At 40.9% G+C, this 26,918-nt stretch overlaps 3 protein-coding genes across 6 annotated transcripts; all 3 read left to right on the forward strand.

The window, feature by feature from the left end:
• Positions 1 to 6,525: 6,525 nt before the first annotated feature.
• LOC132152827 (2-Hydroxyacid oxidase 2-like) lies at positions 6,526 to 13,272 on the forward strand. 2 transcript variants are annotated; one of them, XM_059561735.1, is made up of 8 exons: positions 6,526 to 6,580; positions 9,560 to 9,712; positions 9,833 to 9,984; positions 10,171 to 10,454; positions 11,785 to 12,006; positions 12,086 to 12,244; positions 12,386 to 12,455; positions 12,565 to 13,272. In XM_059561735.1, exons 1-8 carry the CDS (start codon positions 6,558 to 6,560, stop codon positions 12,618 to 12,620), a joined length of 1,119 nt encoding a protein of 372 aa, XP_059417718.1. In that variant the 5' UTR covers positions 6,526 to 6,557; the 3' UTR covers positions 12,621 to 13,272. The 2 variants fall into 2 exon arrangements, with proteins under 2 accessions (XP_059417718.1, XP_059417719.1); XM_059561736.1 differs by lacking the exon at positions 6,526 to 6,580 and adding an exon at positions 8,916 to 9,060.
• A 145-nt stretch (positions 13,273 to 13,417) lies between these two features.
• Positions 13,418 to 19,788, forward strand: LOC132152826 (kelch-like protein 9). Of its 3 annotated transcripts, none has more exons than XM_059561734.1 (8): positions 13,418 to 13,831; positions 14,222 to 14,277; positions 14,688 to 14,952; positions 15,084 to 15,216; positions 16,760 to 16,956; positions 17,048 to 17,894; positions 17,985 to 18,098; positions 19,185 to 19,788. In XM_059561734.1, exons 2-8 carry the CDS (start codon positions 14,273 to 14,275, stop codon positions 19,679 to 19,681), a joined length of 2,058 nt encoding a protein of 685 aa, XP_059417717.1. In that variant the 5' UTR covers positions 13,418 to 13,831; positions 14,222 to 14,272; the 3' UTR covers positions 19,682 to 19,788. The 3 variants fall into 3 exon arrangements, with proteins under 3 accessions (XP_059417717.1, XP_059417716.1, XP_059417715.1); XM_059561733.1 differs by having other exon boundaries at positions 14,682 to 14,952; positions 19,185 to 19,787; XM_059561732.1 differs by having other exon boundaries at positions 13,418 to 14,277; positions 14,682 to 14,952; positions 19,185 to 19,787.
• A 1,456-nt stretch (positions 19,789 to 21,244) lies between these two features.
• Positions 21,245 to 26,912, forward strand: LOC132152424 (3 beta-hydroxysteroid dehydrogenase/Delta 5-->4-isomerase-like). The gene is made up of 3 exons (XM_059561191.1): positions 21,245 to 21,494; positions 21,706 to 21,870; positions 25,931 to 26,912. Exons 1-3 carry the CDS (start codon positions 21,344 to 21,346, stop codon positions 26,728 to 26,730), a joined length of 1,116 nt encoding a protein of 371 aa, XP_059417174.1. The 5' UTR covers positions 21,245 to 21,343; the 3' UTR covers positions 26,731 to 26,912.
• Positions 26,913 to 26,918: the final 6 nt, after the last annotated feature.

Here is a 26,918-nt window from a genome sequence, read left to right on the forward strand (position 1 = left end):
TTCATGGACACGGCACTGGCCAAGCAGTGGGGAATTCCTGCCATTCCCCTCTCTACTCCTATCTCTGTTCGGTCTCTTGATGATTCCCCTATCACCACCATCACTCACCTCACCCCTCCTGTAAGTCTTATCGTTTCTGGCAATCACCATGAGATAACCGAGCTGTACCTTCTTGACTCCCTGAGTGCTCCCGTGGTTCTGGGACACCCGTGGTTGGTGCAGCACGGCCCTCATGTGGATTGGGCCAGAAACTCAGTTTTGTCTTGGAAGCAGTCTTGTCTTGAGTCTTGTTTGGGTTCTGCCTCTTTTCCTTGTGCTGTGTTTCCTGTTGTGCAGGTGGATGATGCTGATCTGTCCGGGGTGCCGGAGGAGTACTGCGATCTGCGGCAGGTCTTCAGCAAGTCCCGGGCTGTGTCCCTGCCTCCTCACCGGCCTTATGATTGTGCCATCAATCTCCTCCCAGGCACTTCTCCGCCCAGGGGTCGATTATATTCCCTGTCTGGTCCAGAAAGAGAGGCTATGGACAAATATATTCGTGAGTCCCTTGATGCCGGTCTCATCCGTCCCTCCTCGTCTCCTGCTGGCGCAGGATTTTTCTTTGTTAAAAAGAAGGATGGCTCCTTGCGCCCTTGTATTGATTACAGAGGTTTGAATGACATTACCATTAAGAATAGGTACCCCCTGCCCTTAATGTCGTCTGCCTTTGAACTCTTGCAGGGAGCCAAGGTCTTCAGTAAGTTGGACCTCCGTAATGCTTATCACCTGCTTCAGATTCGAGAGGGGGATGAGTGGAAGACAGCATTCAACACTCCTTCGGGACATTATGAGTACCGGGTGCTACCCTTTGGCCTGACAAATGCCCCATGTCTTTGTGTACCTTGATGACATTCTCATTTTTTCTCCTTCACTTCAGGTACACACCCAACACGTGCGCCAGGTGCTACAACGGCTGCTGGAGAACCAGCTATATGTTAAAGCGGAGAAGTGCGTTTTCCACTCCAAGTCAGTTCCCTTCCTGGGCTATATCATTTCGGTGGAGGGAATCAAAGCCGATCCCGCTAGGGGTAAGGGTCGTAGCCGAGTGGCCACCTCCAGACTCACGCAAGGCACTGCAGCGGTTTCTGGGATTTGCCAACTTCTACAGGCGCTTCATCAGAAACTTTAGTCAGGTTGCTGCACCCTTGACAGCTCTTACCTCCACTAAGGTACTGTTTAGGTGGAATTTGAAGGCTCAGGAGGCCTTTAATGACCTGAAGTCCCGATTCATTTCTGCTCCTGTTCTTTCATTTCCAGACCCTGAATGTCAGTTTAATGTGGAGGTGGATGCTTCTGAGATTGGAGTAGGTGCGGTCCTTTCTCAGAGATCCCCTAGAGATGGGAAGGTACATCCCTGTGCCTACTACTCTCACCGCCTGAGCCCAGCAGAATGGAATTATGACGAAGGGAACCGGGAGCTGTTGGCGGTCAGACTGGCCTTGGGTGAGTGGCGTCACTGGTTGGAGGGGTCAGCGCAGCCCTTCTTGGTTTGGACGGACCATAAGAATTTGGAATACGTCCGTTCGGCCGAGAGGGTGAGTTCACTCCAGGCTCGATGGGCACTCTTCTTTGGCCGGTTCAACTTCTCTCTCTCGTATCGCCCAGGCTCCAAGAATGTAAAACCTGATGCCCTCTCCCGTCTTTACAGTGATATTAAGAGAACCGGTTCATCAACTGAAACCATTGTCCCTAAAGAAATTGTGGTGGGGTCCCTCTCCTGGGACGTGGAGAGGAGAGTGCTGGAAGCCATACGAGAGAGAGAGGTACCAAGGAGGTGCCCGGAGGGTAGGCTCTTCGTGCCAGCTGTGCTACGCCCTGAAGTCCTCCGGTGGGGGCATTCATCCAAGTTAGTCTGTCATCCTGGGGTTCGGAGATCTCTGGCTGCTATCCGCCAGCGATTTTGGTGGCCATCCATGGCCCAGGACGTCAGGCAGTTTGTGTTTGCCTGCCCAATTTGCGCACAGAACAAGAGTTCGAATCAGCCTCCTGTTGGTCTGCTACACCCATTACCCATCCCCTCCCGCCCCTGGTCACACATAGCCCTTGACTTTGTCACTGGTCTTCCACCATCGAGGAGTAACACCGTAGTATTGACGGTGGTTGATCGCTTTTCTAAAGCAGCCCATTTCATCCCCCTTCCCAAACTGCCTTCAGCTAAGGAGACAGCTCAAGTGGTGGTTGACCACATCTTCCGGATTCATGGCCTTCCGGTAGACGTGGTTTCTGATAGAGGGCCACAGTTTGTCTCCCGGTTCTGGAAGGAGTTCTGTCGACAGATCGGGGCCTCTACGAGTCTGTCGTCAGGTTTTCACCCTCAGACCAATGGGCAGTCCGAGCGGGCAAACCAGGTTCTGGAACAAGCTCTCCGCTGCCTGACGTCCCATAATCCGAGTTCCTGGAGCCAACAGTTATCCTGGATTGAATATGCCCATAACTCCTTGCCAGCGGCGGCCACAGGTATGTCTCCATTTCAGTGCTCCATTGGTTTTCAACCTCCTATGTTCCCCTCACAGGAGCCCGATGCTGCTGTTCCGTCTGCCTTAGCCTTCGTCCGCAGGTGTCGCCGCACCTGGAGGAGGGCTGAGGAAACCTTGGCTCGGGTTTCCAGACGAACCAAAGCAGCGGCTGACCATCACCGTACTCCTGCTCCCCGTTACTTATGTGGTCAGAGAGTATGGCTGTCAACCAAGGACCTTCCTCTCCGGGTGGCTTCTCGCAAGTTAGCCCCCAGGTTCATGGGGCCATATCAGATCACCAAGGTATTGAGTCCGGTGGTGGTAAAGCTCACGTTACCTCCCATACTTGGTCGGGTACACCCAGTCTTTCATGTTTCTCGGGTCAAGCCTGTGTTTCATTCTCGCCTTAACCCATCTGCTACTAACCCCCCCCCCCCCCCCCCCCCCCCCTCCCCGTCTAGTGGATGGTTCCCCAGCCTTCACTGTCAGGAGGTTGCTGGATGTCAGACGTCGAGGTCGGGGATTTTAGTATCTGGTGGACTGGGAGGGATATGGTCCGGATGAGAGGAGTTGGGTCCCGGCTCGGGATATTCTGGATCGGTCGCTGATCGAGGACTTCAACCGGCAGCGTGGTGGTTCCTTCCCTGGAGCGCCAGGGGGCGCTCCTGGGGAGGGGGGTAATGTCACGTCCCCGGGCTGATCTGTCTGTTTTTCAATAGTGTGTGTGGTTGTTTACACTTACCATGTGCTTCTGTGTTACCGTGGTGCCCGTCTCCGCCCTCTTGCTTCATTATTATCTTGTTATTGGTCACCATCACCTGCTCTGCATCATGATAATCACTCCTTCTCTATTTAGTCTCTTCATGTGTGCTGTCTGTTGTCAGATCGTCGTGTTCTCGTCCATGTCTCAGTTTTGTCCACATCTCCTGTTTAGCCTGCACAGAGATCGTGCCCGTTTTGTTTTCATTCTCTAGTTTGTTGTTTTTTCCCTCTTCCCCCTGCTTTCAGGCAGCGCTACTCTCCAGCCTTCTGTGCTAGCGATCACCGATCGCCGTCACTCTTCTTCTTCGCCGCGCCGCAGCGCGCCACCAGTTCCCCGCCTCAACAGCGCCCCCCGCCACCCTGTCAGCTTATCCGGGCATTGCATCAGCGGATTTCCAAGTGGAATTCGTCCAGGAGGCTCCTTGGATCTGCTCCAGACTGCCCTGTTCCTGGATAGTTTTTTTGTTAACTTTTTTTTATTTTTTATTTTTTTGTCCTTTGAAATTTAAAACCAATCTAATAAACTGACCTTTTTGAGCACCTGCAACTGAGTCCCAGTCTCGCCTTGACAAGCGTGGCATGAATGGCGTTGAGTGGAGTCTTGTTTCGTTCGAGTTCAGACACTGATGCTGTCCTCTAACGTGTGGGCTTTCAACATGAACAGGGACCCCTTCTACAAAAAGCTAGTCCTTTTTGAAGCACATTTTAATATATTGTGTTTAAAAACAAACAAACCGATAAATTAAACATTTTATTTATCAGGGGTGCGTTAAATTGATCAAAAGTGACAAATAAAGACATTTCTAATGTTACAAAAATATTATTTCAAATAAATGCTGTTATTTTGAACTTTCTAGTCATCATAGAATCATGAAAAAGTACAGTAAACAAAATATAAAGTAGCTCAACTGTTTATAACATTAATAATGATAAGAAATATTTTTAAATAGCCTAATAACATTAATAACGTGTGATTAACGTGCATTTTAAAATAGAAAATATTAATTTAAATTGCAATAATATTTCAAGGTATTACAGTTTTTACTGTATATTTATTGAATAAATGCAGCTTCTGGTAGCATATAGGAAACTTTTTTCAAAAACCATACAAAATCCTTACTCTCAATGGGCTCCCTGCAGTACCTTCACAGCAGGGGTCCATGAAAAAAAAAACTCTAAAGTGAACAGTTATACATCACGTAAGTTTAACATTAAACGCTTTAAAATAATTGTTTATTATATTAATCTTATATTCTTCAAAAAAAATAAAGTCTCTGTCACAATCTCCATTAACCAGGCCTGTGACCACAAAACACTACATTTCCCATAATCCTCTGTGGCCATCACCTGCAGACTCAGCTTAATCTTCACAGCTCTTTGCCATCAACCTCATCAGTTTCCCTATATAAGCAAGCACCAAACACTCATTTGTTTCCTGGTCTCGTTTCTAGGATTGTTATGTCTTACCTAAGTACAAACTGAAAGACTTACCCTTCTCACCTTGGATACTTACCTGTGTGCAGCCTTTCTTCACCCCCAGTCTTCAGCCACACCAGCCAGTACCTGTAAAACAGAAAGACTCACCTGCTTGCATCTTAGCTGTCTTGAACTGCTTCTAATAAAGATTAGGGTGATCTGACATTAAATCCTGATCACTGTAAAACTGTACTCACAATAACTAAAATAATGCATAGACCAAAATAAGTATTTATCCAAAAAGACTTAAAAATTTAACACATAAGCAATTTGTCACAGAGCCAACAATATTCATAGAATACATACATAGTATTTATTTGAACATTAGATTTGGAAAATATTGCAAAACTGGACCAAAGAGAAGCAGAACAAACACATTGATGTCAGGCCAGTAACCCTCACTCTAAGCATACAATTGAAACAAAAAGTTGCTTCTGGCCTCTTTTTCACTCTTGTACAATGCGTGGACTGGGCAAGTGCTGACTGTAGGGCTTAGTGACCGTGTGAATGGGTGAGTGACTCTGTATGTGCTTTTCTATCCCGGTGGGAACTTAAACCTGAATACACACCGACTCATGGGGACCTGTGTCACCATAGGAACCTGAATTGAGGATCCCATGGGCAAACCAGCTTATAAATCATACAGGATTTTATTTTATTTTATTTTATTTTATTTTATTTTATTTTTATTTATTTTTTTTTAATGTAAAAATGCAGGGGTTTATGTGTAGGGTTGGTGTAGTGTGATAGAATATATGGTTTGTACAGTATAAAAGCCATTATGGAGCCTATGGAGAGTCCCCACAAGGATAGTAAACCAGACATCTGCCTGTATGTGTGTGATTGTGTGTGTGTGTGTGTGTGTGTGTGTGTGTGTGAGAGAGAGAGAGGGGGCGGGGGGGCAGCCAGGGCAGAGGGGCCGCCGGGCCCCTGTTGTACAGTCCTAGCTGAACACATGTGGCAGGGAAACACAGTACAGATCTCAGGAGCAAATCAAAGGATTTAGCGACAAGGTAAGACATGCAGCAACTACACATACTGTACACACAGGAAGGGTACAAATGACTTCTTAGGAAAAGTGATTACAAAGAATTACTTGGGTACAAAAAAATCCAAACATTTGTTTTATTTTAAAAAATAATAAAAAAACAAGTTTGTTTTTGTTTTTGTTGATGTTTCGTTTGTTTGTTTTTTTTTTTTTTTTTTTTTACAAATAATGTAGAGTATTTTATGTATTAAATCCTGTCTTAGACATGGATTCCTCCAGTGAGATACATTTTGTGCAAAAAATAAAAAATAAAAAATGTTTTTTGTTACTGCATGCCCTTCATAAACATGTTTTAAAATATGAGTGACAGCAGCTACAAGGTGTGTGACGACAGCTGTCACATGACTGAAAGCCACAATCGCTTAAGTTGATCTTATAACAACTTTTACTGCAACACTAATACTTTTTATTTATCTCATGTAAACCTTTTTTGGGCAATCCATTTGTTAAGTAATAATTTTGTTTATCATCACAACAGTTATTTTAAGATTTAATGATCAAGTCAAGCTTTTATCTTTATATACGCAAAAAATCTTATATTTGCAAAGAAATCTTTCAAAAAAAGTCTGTATTTCTTACCATCGCCATCTAGTGTTCATTTGTTCTAGAGGTCTGTGTTGTCTGACATATATTATGAAAACATGTAGAAAAAAAAGATGTAGGGTCATAAAAGAAAAGTAAAAGTGACCTTTCAAAGAAAGAAGTGATCTAATGTTGTTACGTGCTTCTTTCTAGACTGTGAACGTCATACATATGCAGACCTGGAGTGTCGTAAAAATATGAACATATTGAGCTCTAGTGGGTAAGTGACTAGCAACATGAGCTATATTATTGAGCACACATCTGCCGGAAATACCTAATCAAGATGCTGATGCCAAAACCAAAAGCTTTATGTGGGGCAAACCAACTATGGGGAGATGGTTTGATAAGGAATAAAAAAAATTAAAAAAGGCCATTTGTGAGAAAACCATGTGATGTGTGACTGCAGCACTATGCACTTTGATTGAAACAGAGTCATTGAGACCTGGGGCCCGTTTCACAAAGGAGGTTAAGTAAAAACACTGAGTATGTTTACCCTGATATGAGGGAAACTCGAGAAAACAGGGTAAGTCAAGCACGTTTCTGAAAGAGAGCTAACTTATACTCAGAGTCAGTTACCATGGTAACTTACTCTATGAACCTAACCTGGTCAGGAGCAGGTTTTCTTCGGTAAAAACAGAGTTTCTTTCGGTCCCCCCCCCCCCCTTTTAAAACTCTTCATTGATGCACGCTGGAAAAATGTCCTTCTTACTAAGTGTTTTTTTTTTTCTTTTTTTTTTCCCAAGTACAAATAAAAAAAAAATAATAAAATGGTAAATAGAATATATCACGATTTTCACTGTACATTTTTTCTGTAAATAGCATCTAGAGCTACTTGCACTTAGCCTACTGTAAATAGGATCTATCGCTAAGAAAGTATGTCAATTCCACAGTGTAAATAGCCACTGCCGTATTTTTCTTACTCTATTGGCAGATCATTTGTAAAATAAGAAAATTGCACTTAAAATATTATTATTAATATTATTATTTTATTTTTATTTTTTTGCCCATGAGATACCATAAAATGATTAGCTATTAGTTCATTAATCTAACGTTCTGCCAGTTTTCACCTGTGATATTATACATTTGAAGAATTACATTTGTATTGAGTCTGAAGTATGCAGACGGCTTTTTGGCGGGAGCTGTTGCTATGGTGAATTGTAATATCGGCGCTCCATTGATAAAGGCTTTTTATAGTTGTGTTGCACGCGCTTAACTCAGATTCAGTCAATTTAGAGTTGATTAAACCAACTCATTTCAGCTGTTCTGTAACCGAAAACTCGAGTTGGTTGAACCTCCTTAGTGAAACGGGCCCCTGCTGTTTTGCTGCTGTATTTGTTTGTATATATATAATATAAATAATGTGAACTTTTGTTGTGATAAGACTGTTTGTCATTTAAGCAAAAGAAATGGCAGAAGTTCAGGCTCTACTATCTGCAATGTTTGTGATGTGAGCAAAAGCATGCATATCTGTAATTTTTTTATATAATATTAAAATGGTTGAGTAGGCAATGCATTTTTTAAAAAGTGAAGATAGTGAAGATTTAATATACTTATTTTTAGGTAACGTCTTGTTGACCTAGTTTTTTTAATGTAAAATTAGGCAGTAATACATTGCTTTTCTTAAAAAAAAAAAGATTTTTAAATGTCTTTTATGCTCACAAAACCTATATTTATTTGAAATACAATTAAATAGTAATACTATGACAAACACAATACAATAAGAGAACTGTTTTCTGTTTTCATATATATATATGCCTTATATACCTGAAGGAATAATGTATTATGGTATAAATATGATTAAATGATTGAATCCACTTACATTCTGCAGTATTGTCAAACTAGGTAAAGTATGTAAATTCAAGTGAACACTCAGTTTTAGCCATCTGTCAGAATTGTATTTGAACAGATTGTATTGTATTCTAAACAGACGATGCTATTGCTATCTCACTAGTTAGTCAGACAGAGCAGTTGGTTGGATCATCATTCTATGGTCAGTATGGCCAATCAGCACATTTCCAGTGCAAACACAATAAACATCAGGGGTCAGTACCAAGCCCCAGCTTGCTAGGTCATGCCTCTCTTTTGCTTTTTCATATTTATTTATACTACAGCAAAACTACATTGCACTAAAGCTGTTTCATATCAGTCCATTACAGCCAAATATTTGAGTTAGCGCGTTATAATGCTGTTGACCATAGGTGATTAATTCATTCTAATATTTGTATTTTTAAAAGCATGTTGTTGTTTTTGGTTCTCTCAGAGTTACATAGTTTGGATGTATTGATGGATGAGTAAACATTGGGTTGCTGCAGTCCTTTAAAAACTGTCCTGGAGTAAGTCCATAGGTCAGGAGTTTCTGATGACTACAAGAACAGATCTGGTGCTCTGCTTTAATTATTAACTTTAAGTGGTAGTGAATGAAAATTGGATTAAAAAGTTAGATTTTAGATATAGATTTTTCTAACAAATAGTGTGAAAATACATTTCAGTTCATTCTCTTTTGTACTATGCAATCATCTCATTAATGAAATAAAATGCCATTGACGGAGTTCAAAAGTCAATCCCAACCCACTTTTGTTTCTTTCCTCTTGGTTCAGTTTTCCATGTTAATCAATGTTTAGACAGTCAAAGTTAGCAGGCTAAAAGCACCGAAGCAGTCCACTGTGCTGTGAACTAAATTTCTCTAAACCGTCAGAAAAGGTAAAATAGGCCTCTTGTATGTGTTTCCAAAGTAGAGTTGTTGAATCTAATTCTATTTAATTGTAAAATTCAACCTAAATTTGAAGGGAAAAAACAGGTGTGTAACGGTTCTGTTTGAAAGCAGGTAATTTGTTTAATGTTTTTGAACACTAATCTGCAATATTGTGCGAAAATGTTAAATTGTTTCCATAATAATTTTTAAATGCAGTTTTTTTCGTATTTTATTCCACATTTACTAACATGAAAAATGCCTTGAGAAATATCAAGAAGATATTTTTATACTGATACATCGCTAAAGATTTATTTGCATTTTATATATTTATTGACACTGAGAAAATGAATAATCTAAATGGTAACCTAATATTGATGTTTATACTTCTCTTTATGTATTGGTGCAAAAATGCAAATTCTGTGTCAGTGATGAAATTATATTAATGTCATTTGTATATATACTAATGATGATTTGTTTTGATGTATTTATTTATTTTGATGTTTTTAGCGAGGAAGGCGTCTGTGTAGAAATGACTATGGTCTGTTTGAATGATTTTGAGGAATATGCCAAGCAGCACCTCTCAAAGGCTACGTGGGACTATTATGAGGCTGGAGCTGATGACTGTTGCACCAGAGATGACAACTTGCAGGCCTATAAACGGTACTATGCTGCTGTTAAATTTGTATCACTCTGTATTTGTATTATTTGTAATTTTATGGACCATGCTTATGAGTAATCTCTAACTAAACTAATCTCATACAATAATGTCATCTCTTTGAGGATCCGCTTGAGGCCGCGGATTTTACGTGATGTGTCGCTCAATGACACTCGGACCTCTGTGCTGGGAACGGAGATAAGCTTCCCTGTGGGAATTGCTCCAACAGCTTTCCACTGCCTCGCATGGCATGAGGGAGAACTGGCCACTGCTAGAGGTGAGACTTGGTTTCATTATTTCTTGTTATGCAGCACCCCTACACCTTGCATGTGCAATGACAAAAGTTAAATCTAATCTTGAATCTAACCTAAACGTTGGCCACTAGATGGAAACTTGTTTGAAGCTACTACCTACTGGTTTTACTTTTTGCAATTTATCTTTCCATTTTTCTTTCATTTCCTAGCCACTGAGGCAGTGAACACCTGTTACATAGCCAGCACATACTCCACATGTTCAGTGGAGGAGATTGCCGCAGCAGCACCCAACGGCTACCGTTGGTTCCAGCTTTACTTGTACCGGGACCGAAAACTCTCGGCGCAGATTGTACGCAGAGTGGAGGCACTTGGATACAAAGCTCTGGTGCTTACAGTGGACGTGCCCTACACTGGCAAACGGCGCAATGACATACGCAACCAGTTTAAGCTTCCACCTCACCTGATGGTCAAGAACTTTGAGGGAATGTTCCAGGTAAGGTATTTTTTATTTTTTTAGATATGAACTTTTTAAATGTATAATACAGTAAAGCAAGGGTTTTGTGGAACATTTGAGAGAAAATTAGGGCTGTCAAAGTTAATGCATTAACTTAAGATATTCATTACATATGTTTAATTCAATAATTATTATAATATGGACCCACTTTATATTAAGGGGCCTTAAATACTATGTGCTTACGTAAAAAAAATGTACAATGTACTTATTGTGTTTATACTGTATTGCAAAACACTTTTGCTGCTGTTGAGGTGGGATATGGGTGCGGTAAGGGACAGGTTTGGAGGTGTAGGTAGGTTTAAGGGTGGGTCAAGGTGTAAGGGATGGGTCAACAGTGTAATTATAAATTTAATTACAGAAATTAATTACATATTTAATTACAAATATAAATATTAATACAATTTAAAAACATGTATGTACAGTGCATTGTACCAAATTATTAATTTAAATACAAGCACATAGTAGTTAAGGCCACGTTATATTAAGTGGGACCACATTTATTTTTTATAATATTGATTTAACTTATTTATGAACTTATTAATGAAACTTAAGTCTGTTTAATGCAATAATACATATCAGATGTATTTGTGAATTGCTTTTAATGTGAAATATTTTTCTAAAGCAGTTTAAAGATCTATATATATATAGATCTTTAAACTGCTTTAGAAAAATATTTCACATTAAAAGCAATTCACAAATACATCTGAATTGAACTCACAATATTTTAATATTTTAGCCATTTGTGTTAGTACAGTAAACTAAATAAGTTGTGGAAACATCGTGTTGTCTTTATAATATGAATTAGTGAAGTATGGCAAAAAATGGTGACCCATACTCTGAATTTGTACTCTGCATTTAACCCATCCAAGTGCCCACACACACACACCTGGAGCAGTGGGCAGCCATGTTGCTGCAGCACCCAGGGAGCAGTTGGGGTTTTGGTGCCTTGCTCAAGGGTCTCACCTCAGTTGTGGTATTGAGGGAGAAAGAGAGCGCTTGTCATTCACTCCCAACAATTCCTGACAAACCTGAGAGTTAAACCCACAACCTCCAGGTTACAAGTCCAGCACACAAACCATTAGGCCACGGCTGCTGGCTCACAAGGGGGAGCCACATCACATGGGTTTCACACCATAAAGTTTGAAATAAGCAGGAAGGGCACAAAATAACAGAGGGCGGTAGTGGGAAATGTTTTGAGCTGAATTCAAACTTGCTATACACTTACACTATAGCTTAACAAGTTTAAACAAACAGTATCTTGTTATGCAGTGTATGTTGCTGTATGAATCCCTCTTTGGTTCCTCTACAGGAGCAGGCAGGCACTCAGGAGGAATATGGGATCCCAGCTAATACACTGGACCCTTCAATCAGCTGGAAGGATGTGTGCTGGCTCCAGTCTCTATCACGGCTGCCTATAATCATCAAGGGCATCCTTACAAAAGAGGATGCAGAGCTGGCCGTAGAGCATGGCGTCCAGGGGATAATTGTGTCTAATCATGGGGGCCGGCAACTGGATGGAGTGCCTGCAACGGTAAGGCAATCTATCAAAGTCTCAGTAGTTTTGCTGTGATTCCCTCCATTCAGACAGTTATACCTTGCATGTCACACAGATAGATTGTCTGCCTGAGATAGTGGATGCAGTGCAGGGCCGGGTCGAGGTCTACATGGACGGAGGGATCCGCACAGGCAATGATGTGCTAAAGGCCATAGCCTTGGGAGCCAAATGTGTGTTTATTGGCAGACCAGCAGTCTGGGGCCTTGCTTACAAGGTAACTGAGTGGAAAGCAGTATTGTTATGGTTTCTAATGCTTGAAAATCTATTTAAGCCTGTTCTAAAGTTTCCATTAACAAATCAGATACTTGACATTTAGTGCCGATAAGAATTTTCATATGCAGTATGTTTTGATCAGGGGGAGGAAGGAGTGAGAGAGATCTTACAGATTCTACATGACGAGTTTCGTTTATCCATGGCACTGTCAGGTCAGTCTGCTGTGTAGAATTCAATGTGCCACATGTTGCACAACAGAAAAATGGGTCATATTTTGATGTCTGACAACTCTTCAATTCAAATCACCTCTTATTCTACTAGGTTGCCGAAACGTTGCTGAAATCAACAGGAACCTCATACAGTTCTCCAGACTTTGAACAGCAAAGAGGATTTTATTAAATTCTACTTTATCACTGAAAGCAGAGCACCGCAAAGATCCACTTTATCCACTATTAATACTAAATCTATTCAAGAAACTACTGTTGCTTTAAATCACAGTGAGCAAGAATGACATATTTACAAATGTTCACAGTTTATGGATGGTTTTAATATAGTATTTGTATTTCAGTTAACATTATTCACGGCACTGCATAAATTCTACACTGTTTTGACTGAGAGTGAATTATTTTATTTTAGAACCTGATGAGTCTCCAGTTGTAAAATGTATTTATATAGCACTTTTTAAAATACAAATTGCTTCAAAGCAGCTTTATAGTACTAGTAAACAGTGTTAGCAAAGCAAAATTGTTCAACCAGGATTCGATTGTTTCAGTTCTCATAATTACAATTTATGTTTCATCTATAAAGTAAGTCAGTAATGCACAAAGACATCACGAAAGTTCATTCAAGACAGTGGTTTTGAAGTTGTCTTATGTAGCAGGCAACAAACTAATGTGCATTAAGAAAAGTTTCAGATTTTGGATCAAAGTGAGGTTAGTATTGAACAAATATTGAACATTAAAATATCCAGTGTGGCAAAACTAAACAATATGAGGTTCTCAGAAGTAATAAATGATGGTGTGAGTTAAATCAGTGTTTATCTGACAATTCTTTGCTACACTTTGTCTGTCGACTTCTTACTTTTTGCATGAAGTTAACTTGATTTTTCACTCTTAAAATAAACACATGGAACAAATGTATGCATTTATCTCATATTTAAATGCAAATTAGTTATTTCACTCTTTGTTTTACAGTATATAATCAGTACTGCTAGTGCAATACTTAAAACATGCAAATCTGCTATGAGGCTTCCTCTTTTAACACTGGCTATGGGTTGACCTCATGAGCATCAAACACAACATCAGAGTGCAAATGCAGCTGAGAGAACAGCAAAGGTTTGAACTGAATCCTATTATGAGTAACATGTCAAAAGAAGGAAGATGGAGCGTTTTGAAACAACATGCAAGGGTGTGTGTGTGTGTGTGTGTGTATGAGAGAGAGAGAATGAGAAGTGACACAGGAAGTCAATGAGGTTGTGGTAAACAGACTCCTATACCTATTTGTATCAACTGAGTGTGATCACAGTGTGATGCTTTGTGCTAAAATGAGAAGACACTTCTGAAACCCCAAGAGAAAGCACCACGTCTTGGTAAGCTCCTCTTATTTAATGTAGTCCATCTTTCCTGAATTTTATCCCACTCAGAAACTTTATATTTGTGTGCCAGTGCTTTGAAGACGATGGGTAAATATAGAACTGTTACTTAATATTAAGTAGTAAAAAAATATTCAGTAAGTTCAGTATTCAACTTAAGTTTATCTGCCAATTATTCTGTGAACTTAACTAAAAAAATAGTCTCCCTCTTTCTATACACACCCATATATATAAGAGGCCGTTTCTGTCTAATCGGCATCTTTGTGTTCTTTGCACATGGCAGCGCTAACTTCCCCTTTCAGACCTTGTTGTTAGTGAAACTTTTTCACATTGATTCAAATATTGTTCCTGCAGAACTGATTAAACACCATTTGTTCTAATTTTCAGAAATCCTGTAAAGAGCAAATTTGGACAAAAAAAAAAGCAGAGACAAAAGACATGGGGTAAGTTCAGACATTCTTAGTTATTGCATTGTGTATGTATATTTATTTATCTATTTATTAGATTTCCTTCATTGATTTATTGAAAAAATACAAATAAGAGTTCAAATAAATGTCAGAGCTTTAGTTTTTTTAGTAGAAACATGCCCTCTCATATTGCCAACATGATGTGTGACCCAGGATACAGAAATTATTTTTCTGCTAAAATAAATATATTTATGAGCACATAAAATATCATTTGGTTAGTGAACTGTTAGTATAGGGTACAAATTGTCAGTTAAATGTTTACTTTTTGTTTAAATGTTTAATTAAATGATTATTATAGAATATTATTTTATCATAATTAGAGGAAAGGAGGTCTTTCATGTAATTTGACTGTCAAAGTTTTTATTATGTCTTTATTTAAGTATTAGTGGAGAGGAAGGAAAACTGCATCGCAAATTTTCCCGAATAGGAAGCAGATCGCAGAGAGAGCCGCCACGACCCCCTCCTCAAACAGACAAGCCTCCAGCGGTGGCTCCTCCAAGACCAGCCGAGGCTACTCCAAAACCTCCAGAACCTGTGCCAAAACAGGTTGTAACCCCCCCAAAACCTCCAGTGGCTCAAAAGCCCACTGCCCCTCCTAAGCCACAAATACAAGTGTTCAACAGCACAGAGCATGGCGCTGCCATACTCAAGGTAAGCCAAAGACATAAGAAAAGGAAGAAACAAACTGCCTAAAACAGAAAAATACAGTGTACTTACAAAGCAACAATGGTGTATTTCACTGCAAATAGTATATATTAACAGCAAATGTTGCCATGTCCCAGGGGTTGGATTGTTTTCGCGGTGATGAGACACTTTGCGATGTGACTCTGGTACCTGGTGACAGCAGTGAAACTTTCCCAGTCCACAGGGTCATCATGGCTTCAGCCAGTGACTACTTCAAGGCCATGTTCACAGGTGAGTCTTGCTATATCAAGGAGGAGCAACTTTAGTTGTCAAACCTAATGAATAATGTTGACAGTTTTTTTGCGATGCCCCTGTGGTTTAAATGTGTTACCTTTATGTAATGCTTTGTAAGTTTGCTGTTGATCAGCTGATTCTGGTTGAGCCTGATCCTCCTATTTATCCATGTTTTCTTTTTTGTGATTATCACACAAATATCGGGATGTACAATACACTGTAAAAAAAAAAAAGTTGTGTCAACTTAAAAAAATAAGGCAACTTATTGCAAGCGCTTTTTTGAGTAAACTTAACAAACGGGGACTAAAGTCCACCCAAATTAAAATAATAACTTAATATCGCAAGTTGTCACAACATAAATAGTCATGTTAACCTAAAAAATATCAGAACAAAATATTTTTTGTTTACTGAACACAAGGCCTATTATCTATAAGCATACACAATTTTTTATATTATTCAAATAGTCTAAATAAATAAAAGACCATAACACGGGTCAAATAACTTTTTTTATTATTGAAAGTTTGTGTCCAAAGCACAAGGACATACAGTACCAAGTCTTGTATATTAACTTCTTTACTCCATGCATTTTACACTGAACTCAACACATGATACATAATGCATGTTAAATAAATCCAGTGTTAATTATACCTTCATACGTTAGCAGTCTTGTGGCATGAAGTCACATGTATTTAACATTTTTGTTTTTTTTTAAAGGAACTATTATTTGAAAATTACTATATTGCATATTTTAACATCAACCTAATCCACTGGGCAAAGTAACTCCCAGTGGACGTCTTTTTATGTCTTTGCAGACGTTGAAAAGACATCCACTGAGGAGACAGAATGTTTTAATGACATCTTTTTTTAAAAGGTTTTTTATGTCTTCTGTACATCCGATATAGACGTTCCCAGATCCTCCTTACAAGGTTCAGTGACTTTATTTCTGTCAGACATCTAGAGAAGCTCTTTTTGAGAATTATCAGAGGTTTAAATGTTTATATTTGATTCATGTGAAGTCACCATTGTGGTGGACAGTGTTTGGTTTAGTTGGGATCTTGGTCCATTTACTTCTTGTGTTAGCTTGTCTCTTGCTATTTTAACTGTGTGTTAAAATACTTTTTTTTTTTTACAGTGTAGATACCATATTGGTTATTGGCCGATATCAGACATATTTTTATTATTTATTTGTTATTGGTCAATATAGGATATTTGCTTTATTTGTACTTAATTAAAATATACGTTTTAGAAACAATAATAATTTAATAAAACTTAAATTTAATTTATCAAATCATCTATCAAATGATTTCAGTATTTACCGTTTGTAGACAAACCTTGATAATGGCGTTTGAGAAAGCCAAGCCTGAAAGTTTAAAATAGTTTAAAACAAGATGGATGGATGGAAATAATTATCAACTTGAAATATGGGCCAAAATGTTAATATATGTAATATTTTGTTCAATGTGTATATGTATTTATTCTGTATTTCCTCTTACAATCTATTTCTCACTGATCCACATTGATAAATTTTTTGGTGTGGCAGGTGGCATGAGAGAGCAGGAGCTGAAGGAGATTAAGCTCCATGGCGTGAGCACAGTCGGCCTGAAGAACATCATCGAGTTCATCTACACATCTCGTTTGAGCCTGGGTCTCGGTACCCTTCAGGACACACTGGAGGCGGCGAGCTTCCTCCAGGTGCTTCCCGTTCTCAACTTCTGCAACCAGCTACTCAGCAGTGAGGTATATATCCGTAAGATGTTGTGTTTATTCTTCCTTTGCATTCATTATTTATCTGTGCATGACATAATAAGCCAGGTTTTCTACATGGCAGATCACTATAGAAAACTGCTTGGAAGTTGAGCGCATTGCCAGAGATCTTCTTCTGGAAGATGTCCAAAGACACGTTCACATGTTTGTGTGTGAGAACTTCTCCTTACTGGTGCAGAGTGGCCATCTCCTGCAGTTGTCTGAGGCGAGCATAACGTACGCCCTCTCCAGTGACTCTCTGAAGGGTTTCTCTGAAATGGAGCTGTACCGCATCGCCCGCTCCTGGCTGTCCCATAAACCTAGCGAGCGGCGTTCTGCTGCTTACTCTCTGATGCGCCACATCCGCTTCCCTCTGATGTCCCCTGCTGAGCTCCTCCAGATCTCTCAGGAAGATCAGACTGAAGAAGGAGCAGCGAGCAGAGTAAAAGAGGAAGGGGAGACGTTCATGCGATCAGAATCAGCCTGTGTCAACCTCCTTCTGGAGGCCAGCAACTATCAGATGCTTCCATTCCTCCAGCCTTCACTCCAGACGGAGCGGACCCGGATCCGATCTGATTACACTCACCTTGTGGTTCTGGGTGGTGTGATGAGGCAGCAACTGGTGGTCAGCAAAGAGCTCAAGCTGTACGATGAGGAAGACGGCGGCACCTGGAGGTCCCTCCAACCTATGGAGGTGCCACGTTACCAGCACGGAGTGGCTCTTCTAGGGGGCTTTCTTTACATTGTTGGAGGTCAAAGCACTTATGACACCAAGGGTAAGACAGCTGTGGACAGTGCTTATAGGTATGATCCTCGCTTTGACCGCTGGTTGCAGGTGGCCTCTCTGAATGAGAAGAGGACGTTCTTCCATCTGAGCGCTCTTAAGGGGAAGCTGTATGCTGTTGGAGGGAGAAATGCCACTGGGGAGATTGGTAAGGACATGTTTTACCAATTACTCTGTGCAAAATGATCTGTCCTGTCTTAAAATTCTGTGGAAAAACAGAAAACTGTTTGTTGTTCAGATTCGGTGGAGTGCTACAACTTGAACAAGAATGAGTGGACTTTTGTTGCACCGATGAGTGAACCTCACTATGGACATGCTGGCACAGTACATGGAGGTCTGATGTATGTGTCAGGTGAGTATCCACCTTCATGTGAGATCAGTGTGAAAAGCAAATCTATATTATTTGTAGTTGTGCATTAATGTGGTGTCCTAAATAATGAGAGGAGATTTTGTATACTAATTAAATGTGGCTCACAAAGCATGTGGCCTTAATCCACCACAATTCTTTGCATGAGTCTAATGAATGCACTGCACAAGAATTCTTTTGTCACTCTTAAAAAAAGAGAAGAGAACACTTTTTGGAGGTCTCTTAGCAACTTTGCAACCTTCACCTAATGGCGAAGTTCCCAGAATTAGAGTCGCATGAAACAGATAGCCAGGAAACAGCTCAACTAGGTCACTCATCTGAGGTTAGACCACAGCCTAAACGGGCTTGTTGTGAAACCATGAGAATGTCCCTTCTTGAAGAATCACAAGGTTTTCAACAAACATTATAAAAAATAAGGTAATTTGAAGAGAAGATAAAAATAATAATATAGAGGCATTTTGGGATCATTTCCAGCACAAAATATTTTATAATATAACTTCTTTACCAAATATACAAAAGTGTCAGTAAAAATCACTCTTTAGAAATATGATATATGTGATGTGTGAAAAACATCAAGCTGGAAATCACGTGAGTAGAATGTTTTAATTTTGTGATATTTTGCATTATTTCAAATGATGCAAAAAGTTAGAAAATATACTATGCATTTTATTATAATAAAATTATATTACACTTAAATTATACTTTTAATTATCTTTTACATTAAATGCTAATTACACTTATCCAGACTGTGAACAGTCAGTCATTTTACCTTCAAAAAGTAAAACGATATAATTTTCACCATTGTCATTTCCACCACAGAATGCTATTAAACACAAAACATCATGTGGTGGAAATGGTGGTGGGACTTTTTCAGACTTTTTTCGAACTTCTTCTGTGATTCTCACTTTGTTGGTGAATTGTTGAGTTCTGTGTAAGTGGTGGCCTTAATATGAGAAAAAGTTCTATACTTCCAACTTCGTAATCACATTCTTTCTGCTGATTTGTGTTTGTTTCTGCAAAAGAGTAAATAAGCTCATTCTAAAAAGTTGCATTCATCCTTTAAACCGTCAGGTGGTATTACAAGAGATGCTTTCCAGAAAGAGCTGCTGTGTTATGACCCCGATAGAGACGTGTGGAGCAGGCGAGCAGACATGATGGAGCTTCGTGGTCTTCACTGCATGTGCACCGTGGGCGACCGCCTCTACGTCATGGGTGGAAACCACTTCCGTGGGACAAATGACTATGATGATGTGCTAAGCTCTGAGTTCTACAGCCCTGCAAATGACCAGTGGACAGTGGTGGCTCCAATGCCCAGGGGTCAGAGTGATGTTGGTGTAGCTGTCTTTAAGGGCTGCATCTACGTGGTGGGTGGTTACTCCTGGAACAGCAGGTGTATGGTGGATATCATTCAGTGCTATGACCCTGAGAAAGATGAATGGGAGAAGGTCTTCAGTGTCCTGGAGCCTCTCGGAGGCATAAGGGCCTGCACTATGACAGTTCATTGCCCCAGAGGTTCAACAGATGAGGCTGAAATACAAGAGTGTCCTCTTTTAACATCCAAAAGCTGAACAGATTGTTTAATATTGTTATTGAATAGTAGAAAAAAAGATCTGCACACTGTTATACTACCTTAATTCAAAAAGTAAAAAATAGAAACGTTTCAGTCAAAAAACTTCGTCAGGCAGGTCTTTGCTATTTTTAAGTTTTTGAATAAAGGTAGCATAAAAGTATGCAGATATTTTTTCTACTATTTGACTTTTTTTTGGATATGCTTATTTTGACTTTATATATTGTTGTTGGCCTTTAAATGTGAGATGCTGAAATTAGCTTCACGTTGCCAGTGATGTGTACTGCAAAAACTGGTTGAATGATTTGATTACTGTACATGCCACTCTATTCATGTATGAGAAAAATATATTCATGTACAAAAAAAAAATTGCTTGTAAAAAAAAAAGAAAAAAAGAAAACACTTTGTTTAAACGTGCATGGCCGTGTCTTTCAGTGCCTGCTGCCACATATGATGGCCTCAAAGCTAAATACTGCATCTCTAAATTATTCTGTTCTAAGTGTAATTTGCTTCAATTACTTTTATATGCTTTCCATTTTTTTTTTTTTTTTTCAGTTAATTTGTGTTTGGTATCTTATGTATTAATCTACTGATTCCATTCAAGCAAAATAAATAAATAATATGAATTAATCCTGCATTTCTTTATTTCTTTCTTTATTTTTCAAATAAGGGCTAGATAATATACACATACGTAGGATCATGTGACACAGAAAACCATTATTTTAAATTGTATTTAACAATATTTTTGTTTGCACTAATTTTGATCACATAAATGCAGCCTTGATTAATATAACCACTGACAAAACAGTTTAATATAAAACAAGATGTAATCCATATACTGTAAGTGGCTGTATGTATAGAATGTGTCCCACAACCTTGAGGGGTTCATGTTTTGGCGAAGTCATAAAACAGATTATCAGAAGACAAAGGACAACAACCCAAGGTCTGTAGACACCCAGAATAAATGTAAAAAACTATTATAGTCAGGGCTGTAAAAATACTGAAGAAGGTTCCCTCCCTCATATCCACATTAAGGCAATAAGCTGCTAAGAGAGGTGGAAAAGTCAACATGATCAAATAAAGCTGGGTTATAGTCAGGATCACTTCAATGAAAAGTAAAGTAACTTTTGAGCCAGTTTGTGCAATTCATAAATTGGTATATAATCTAGTAATATTATAGTAAAATAGCAGCTTTAGAAATAATTTTTATTTTATTTTATTTTATTTTGCACAAACTATGCAAAAAAATACAATAAGGACAAAAAAAATCTAACTGGTCATTGCATAAAACCTGTTTGGTTTATTTCATGTCAGAAGTGGTTTTCTGTGTAAAAATAGGAACCCTAAAAGTAAGCAGGTTGCTAGTCTCGTGTAACCAGACCTTCAGACTGACGGCCACGGTCCGTGTGCATGACGTCTGAGGCTGAGATTAGCAGGCTGCTGACTAGCACCTTGACACTGTTTCTCAACTCCCATCCCCAGTCTGTGGCATTGAGGCTGTCCTTGGTAATAATGCTTAAAAATGCACCATCTTCCCACTCCCCTCCACCATCTATGAAAACTCATCACCGTGGTTTCCAGACTCTGCCCTCTGAAGCGGTTTCTTCATAGTGGGATAATACAACGTGTTAGCAGGAGTGAAGTGGTACTGTTGGCAGTTGCCATGACTCTGACAGGAGATGTGTGTGTTGTGACGGGAGCATGCGGGTTTCTGGGAAAAAGGTTGGTCAGACTGTTGCTGGAAGAGGAAAAGCTTGCTGAGATCCGACTGCTGGATAGAAACATCCAGTCTGAGCTAATACAGTCTTTTGATGGTAAGTGGATTCTTCCATTATAGCATTTCTTCTTTTTGTGGGTTTGTTTTGTTGGTCACTTTTTGTATTCTTCGGTTTATGGTGTCTCACTATTAGCCGACATTCTTCTTCCTCTTTTGCACTTGAAATCAGCCTTTGCTTGTGAATATTAACACTAGATATAATGTAAACTGTTCACATTCCATTATCATTTCTCTGTTTGTGTTCTCAGATTGCAAGGGAAAGACCAAAGTGAGTGTATTTGAGGGGGATATCAGGGACCATGAGCTACTGAGAAGAGCCTGTAAAGGAACAGCACTTGTTTTCCACACTGCATCACTTATTGATGTCATAGGAGCAACTGAATACAGTGAATTATATGGAGTAAATGTTAAAGGTGAGAGTTATGTGCTGGTCTATAGCACATGGTTACAAGACTGAATCAATCTGAGCAAAGAGGAAAATTATTGATTCAAATTTCCTGGATGAATATAGAATTTGGTCACAATTTTTTTTTCACAGCGTAAAAAGCATGAGACAAGAAGTGAGCAGTGGTTCCCAACTGGGTGTCTGGGGGCCTCAAGATGACTTAATATGGCTTAAAACAAGCATTAAATGGGCTAACACAACTAAAAAATAAGATATTACTTAATTTTATTAATTCTTTAAATTTAACAATGTACTTTGTCTCAAAAGAACCAGGATTCCCAAGGTCTTGAAAAACCTGGGGGGAAAAAATGTAATGTCTTGTAAATTAATACAATTTTAAAACTGCATTTTTATGCCAATCTTTTAAAATATTTTATCAGATAGAAATGGTAAGTTAAAATATTTTGTAAAATTGTATCCTTAATGCTTATGCATTAAATAACAAACAATTATCCTTGAAGAACATTGAGCTGTTGAAACTTATGGAATCTTGTAATGCAATTATTTTAATTATAATTATTTTAGTTATAGTTTAGTTATAGTTGTGGACCTGGGAGCCAAACAAGTTGAGAACGTCTCAGGTTACGAATGTAACCATGGTTCCCTGAGAGGAAACAAGACACTGTGTCCTCTAGGGGTCGCTTTGGGGAACACCTCGTCGTGACCCGTGTATAAAGCATACTTTGAAAAACGCCAACGTGTTGGCCGGCGACAGCCTCTGACGTCACTACCGGCGCGACTATAAATACGCGTCCGTAGGACCAGTCACTTATCTTCTTCGTTGAGCTTGCGTCCGAAGCATGGCAGGGAGCTAGAGGATGCAGTGTCTCGTTCCCTCTCAGGGAACCATGGTTACATTCGTAACCTGAGACGTTCCCTGTCAAGGGAACTTCGAACTGCGTCCTCTAGGGGTCGCTTTGGGGAACAGTATGCCCACGCCGCCATGCTGAGGGGAGTGCAGGCCAGAATCAAACGAAAGAGCTGTCTCAACAGTTCTCTAGTAGCAACGCCCTGTTCTAGATAGGTATCAGAGGTTACCTGGGTGGAGTGGCGCCCAAGATGAACGGGGCTATAACCGACTCAAGAAAGGGCACGAAGCAACCGCGCGAAGCCCTCACCATATAGGATTTTAGAAAGAACGCAGAGTACTAGCATGCGAACTTACCACAGTGTGGATTTCAGAAAGTCTTTACGTGCACACTTACCATAGCATGGATTTACAAATACTGTTCTAAGGAGGGGCTCTCGTGGCACTCTGATAGAGCAGTTCATAGATGGAATGGCCCGGGAGCAGAGCAATTGGAGGAAGAAATGTACAGGTGAAGCCTCGGCCATGCCTGTACCATGGCGTCCAGCCCCAGTGGAGCTGGCTGAGTCAGAGGAAGCCAGAGGGGATAGTGCGATGCTCTCTCGAGTCGCAAACCGATCCACTCAAGTCTGGCCAACCTCTCCAACTCTGCTTCATCACCTTGGTGCGAAGGCGCCATTCCCCGAGCCTCAGCCCCTGCCTCAACAGGATGTCTGCTCTAACAGTGCATCTCAAAAACAATATTTAGTACTGGAGCGCACTGGTGAAAAAAACGAGAATTCAGTTTCATATGAGAGGAGGACTCTGAGCTCAGAGTAGCACGCTCATAGGCGACCCTTTTTCTTTTGGAAAAGGGGAGCGCTGCTAAACTACCACGAGAATTGCCCAAACAGTCCCTCATGTTGAGGGAAGTGATGCTTGAGGTGTATAACAAATACACACTGGCTGAATGAAGCCCAGGGCTAATCATCTTAAGAAAGAGTCTTGCGTGCACACTTACCACTTACGTGGATTTCAGACAGTACGCAAAGTGTTCACGTGCACACTGACCACCATGTGGTTTTGAGAAAGTACACAGGCTTAGCTTGTGTACTGAAAGGTTCCTAAGCATCGCAGAGGTGCTGGATTGCACGGGAGAGGCCAGCTCCAATTTTCCAAACCTCAAGCGAGGGGAGCATCACCTGAGGCAGTACATACAGAAAGACTTCCGTAACTACCACCTCCACCTTCCCAATGGACATCGCTAAGCGGCCAGGAGGCCCCTCAGGGTGACCTGGCCGGACATCCTGCCGGATGTGCCAAGCGGCCAGGCGGCCCCTCAGGGTGACCTGGCCGGACATCCATGAAATTCCCTGCAGTGCTGCAAGGAAACTCACAGAGTTTGTTAGTAGACATATAACCACCAGCAATATAACACCCATAAGCAGATTTACATACTCACCCACCCTCCTGTACCGGAGTCCCGCTTGCGGGGCGCCCCCTTTTGTTCCGGACCATCAGTAAGGTGGTTACTATGAATATAGGACCAACCAAAAACATCATAGGCCCAGCATAGGAGACTGTTATGTGAGAAATTTTCCACCTAACCTCGATCAGGTGGAGAGCTGGTGGTTACAGGGGAATTAGGCAGGGGAGGATAAAAGCAGAAGTTAAAAACATCCAAAGGAAGTGAGTAACTACTTAGGTATCGCTCCGATCCGGACGAGAACGCTGCCTCGTCTGAATCAAATCCCTCAGGTCCTGCTTACCTCTTCATTACCCACGATTCCTCTTGCCCCTGCCCTTAGGCGGGGGAGGAGCCGAGCCGCGACACTAGCCTTCTGTGCCCATCTTTGATCCTCAGATCGAGATGGGCCAGGACCCCTTTGTTGTTCGGGCTCAGACCTGGACCTTCGTGGAATGAAGGATTTAAAGGCAGCTGAGCGCGCCCTTGCCTCATTGAACTTTTCGACCACATCTCGATGGAGGTACCGAAAAGCTCAGAAGGCGAGACCGGAGCATCGAGAAGAAACCCCCTTTCTTCCCTCCCGATGTCTGCCAGGTTCACCCACAGATGTCTCTCCGTTACCACCATGGCCGCCATAGACCTACCCATGGCGGAGGCGGCCTGCTTGGTAGCATGGAGATAGAGGTCTGTGGTGCGGTGCAGCTCGGCTACCTGGTCAGCTGAAAGGCCCTCGCCTGTATCCAGGTCCTTTTTTTCACTAGGTCAGCCTGGTAAGCCTTAAGGACTGCCATCGTGTGCAACGAAGCAACAGCCTGACCTGCTGCTGCGTATGCTTTACCATTTAAGCGGGATGCATCCTGGAGGGGCTTTGATAGCAAAGAGGGAGATTTAAGAGAGGATGTTTCCCCCACAGAGAGATAGCTAGCCAGCGTCTCTTCTACCGGGGACATCCTCTCATTTTTTTTCGTGTATGCCCTCGATATTAGCATAACTCGTATGCTGAAACCGATGGATGCAAGAGGAAAACGGCCTCTTCCATTCTTTTTTCGACTTCTGCATGTAAGCCAGGCAAGAATGGAAGGCTCACCTTGGCTGGAGGGCTATGGTCAGACAAATAATGCTCATCGAGGCGACCTCGCAGCGTCACTTTTCTGGCACGCTTCCATGGCAAGTCTAATTTTGCCGTGGCGCAATCCACAACCTCTAACAGCTTCCCATATGTAGGGCAGGAGGATTGAGAAGGCTCAGCCTCAGCTTCTTCGCCACTCTCAGGTATCTCCTGCTCTTTCTGGGTAGAACCCAGCAGAGCACTAACTTCAGTATCAGAATGGGTTAATGACAACGCATCTTCCTCCTGAAATTCACTCTCGTCTGCCGCCGAAGAGTGTGAAAGGAAAAGTCCCCCTCTACACTCCTCAGCGAGATCCACCTGTGATCTCCACGAGCTCATTCTCCTCCATGCCTCGGCAATGGCGGGTCCTTAGCGGCAGGAACCAGATGGCTGTGCACACAGTGCACGCAGATTGCCCCCTCAAGGCCTAGCGTTGGCGTTTTTCAAAGTATGCTTCAGACACGGGTCACGACGAGGTGTTCCCCAAAGCGACCCCTAGAGGGCGCAGTTCGAAGTTCCCTTGACAGGGAACTACTGATTTAATTGATAGTTGCATTAGCAAATCAAATAAAACCACCAAAAATTCACTTTATCAAAATATGCCAACACTACACGATATAATAATCAGAAGAAATAATATGATGTTTGTTTTTCCATAACAGGAACACAGCTGCTGCTTGAGACCTGCATCCAAGAAAATGTGGCCTCCTTCATTTACACTAGCAGCATTGAGGTGGCAGGTCCGAATCCCCGCGGTGATCCAATCATTAATGGCAATGAGGACACACCTTACTCTTTCAGTCTTAAGTTTAGCTATAGCAAAACCAAGCAGGAAGCTGAACAGATTTGCCTTCAGGCCAATGGAGAGCTGCTCCGTAATGGAGGTCAGCTGGCTACTTGTGCCTTGAGGCCCATGTACATCTATGGACCAGGCTGTCGATTTACTTTAGGCCACATGAGGGATGGAATCCGCAATGGAAATGTGCTGCTGAGAATGTCACGACGTGAGGCAAAAGTGAATCCTGTATATGTAGGAAACGCAGCCCTGGCACATCTACAAGCAGGTCGGGCTCTGAAAGATTCTCAGAAAAGGGCTGTGATTGGTGGAAACTTCTATTACATCTCAGACGACACGCCACCTGTTAGCTACTCAGACTTTAACTATGCTGTTCTTTCACCATTAGGCTTTGGGATACAAGAGAGGCCCATTCTGCCCTTCCCACTTCTGTATCTCCTGTCATTCCTCATGGAATTACTGCGCGTTGTGCTCCGACCTTTCTTGAAGTTCACTCCTCCCTTAAACAGGCAGCTACTCACCATGTTAAACACACACTTTACTTTTTCATATCAAAAGGCTCATAGGGATTTTGGATACAGCCCTCGGCATGACTGGGAAGAGGCACGTAAGTGCACTAGCGGTTGGTTAGCATCTGTCTTAACTGCAGAGAAACAACGAAATTAACTTGATATAAATTAAAATCACGTTTATCAATACTGTGCTACCTGTATTTTTAAGCAGTCATGTTCTGCCTGATGTTTTACAGTAAACTTTCCTTATAATTAGATCCACAGTAGTCAAAAAAATTAAATAGCTGTCTAATGTTTTGAATAATGCATGATTGACAGTAAAATAAATAAATAAATAAATAA

This window comes from Carassius carassius, chromosome 11 (assembly GCF_963082965.1).
Source record: "Carassius carassius chromosome 11, fCarCar2.1, whole genome shotgun sequence".
Taxonomy (NCBI): Eukaryota; Metazoa; Chordata; class Actinopteri; order Cypriniformes; family Cyprinidae; genus Carassius; species Carassius carassius.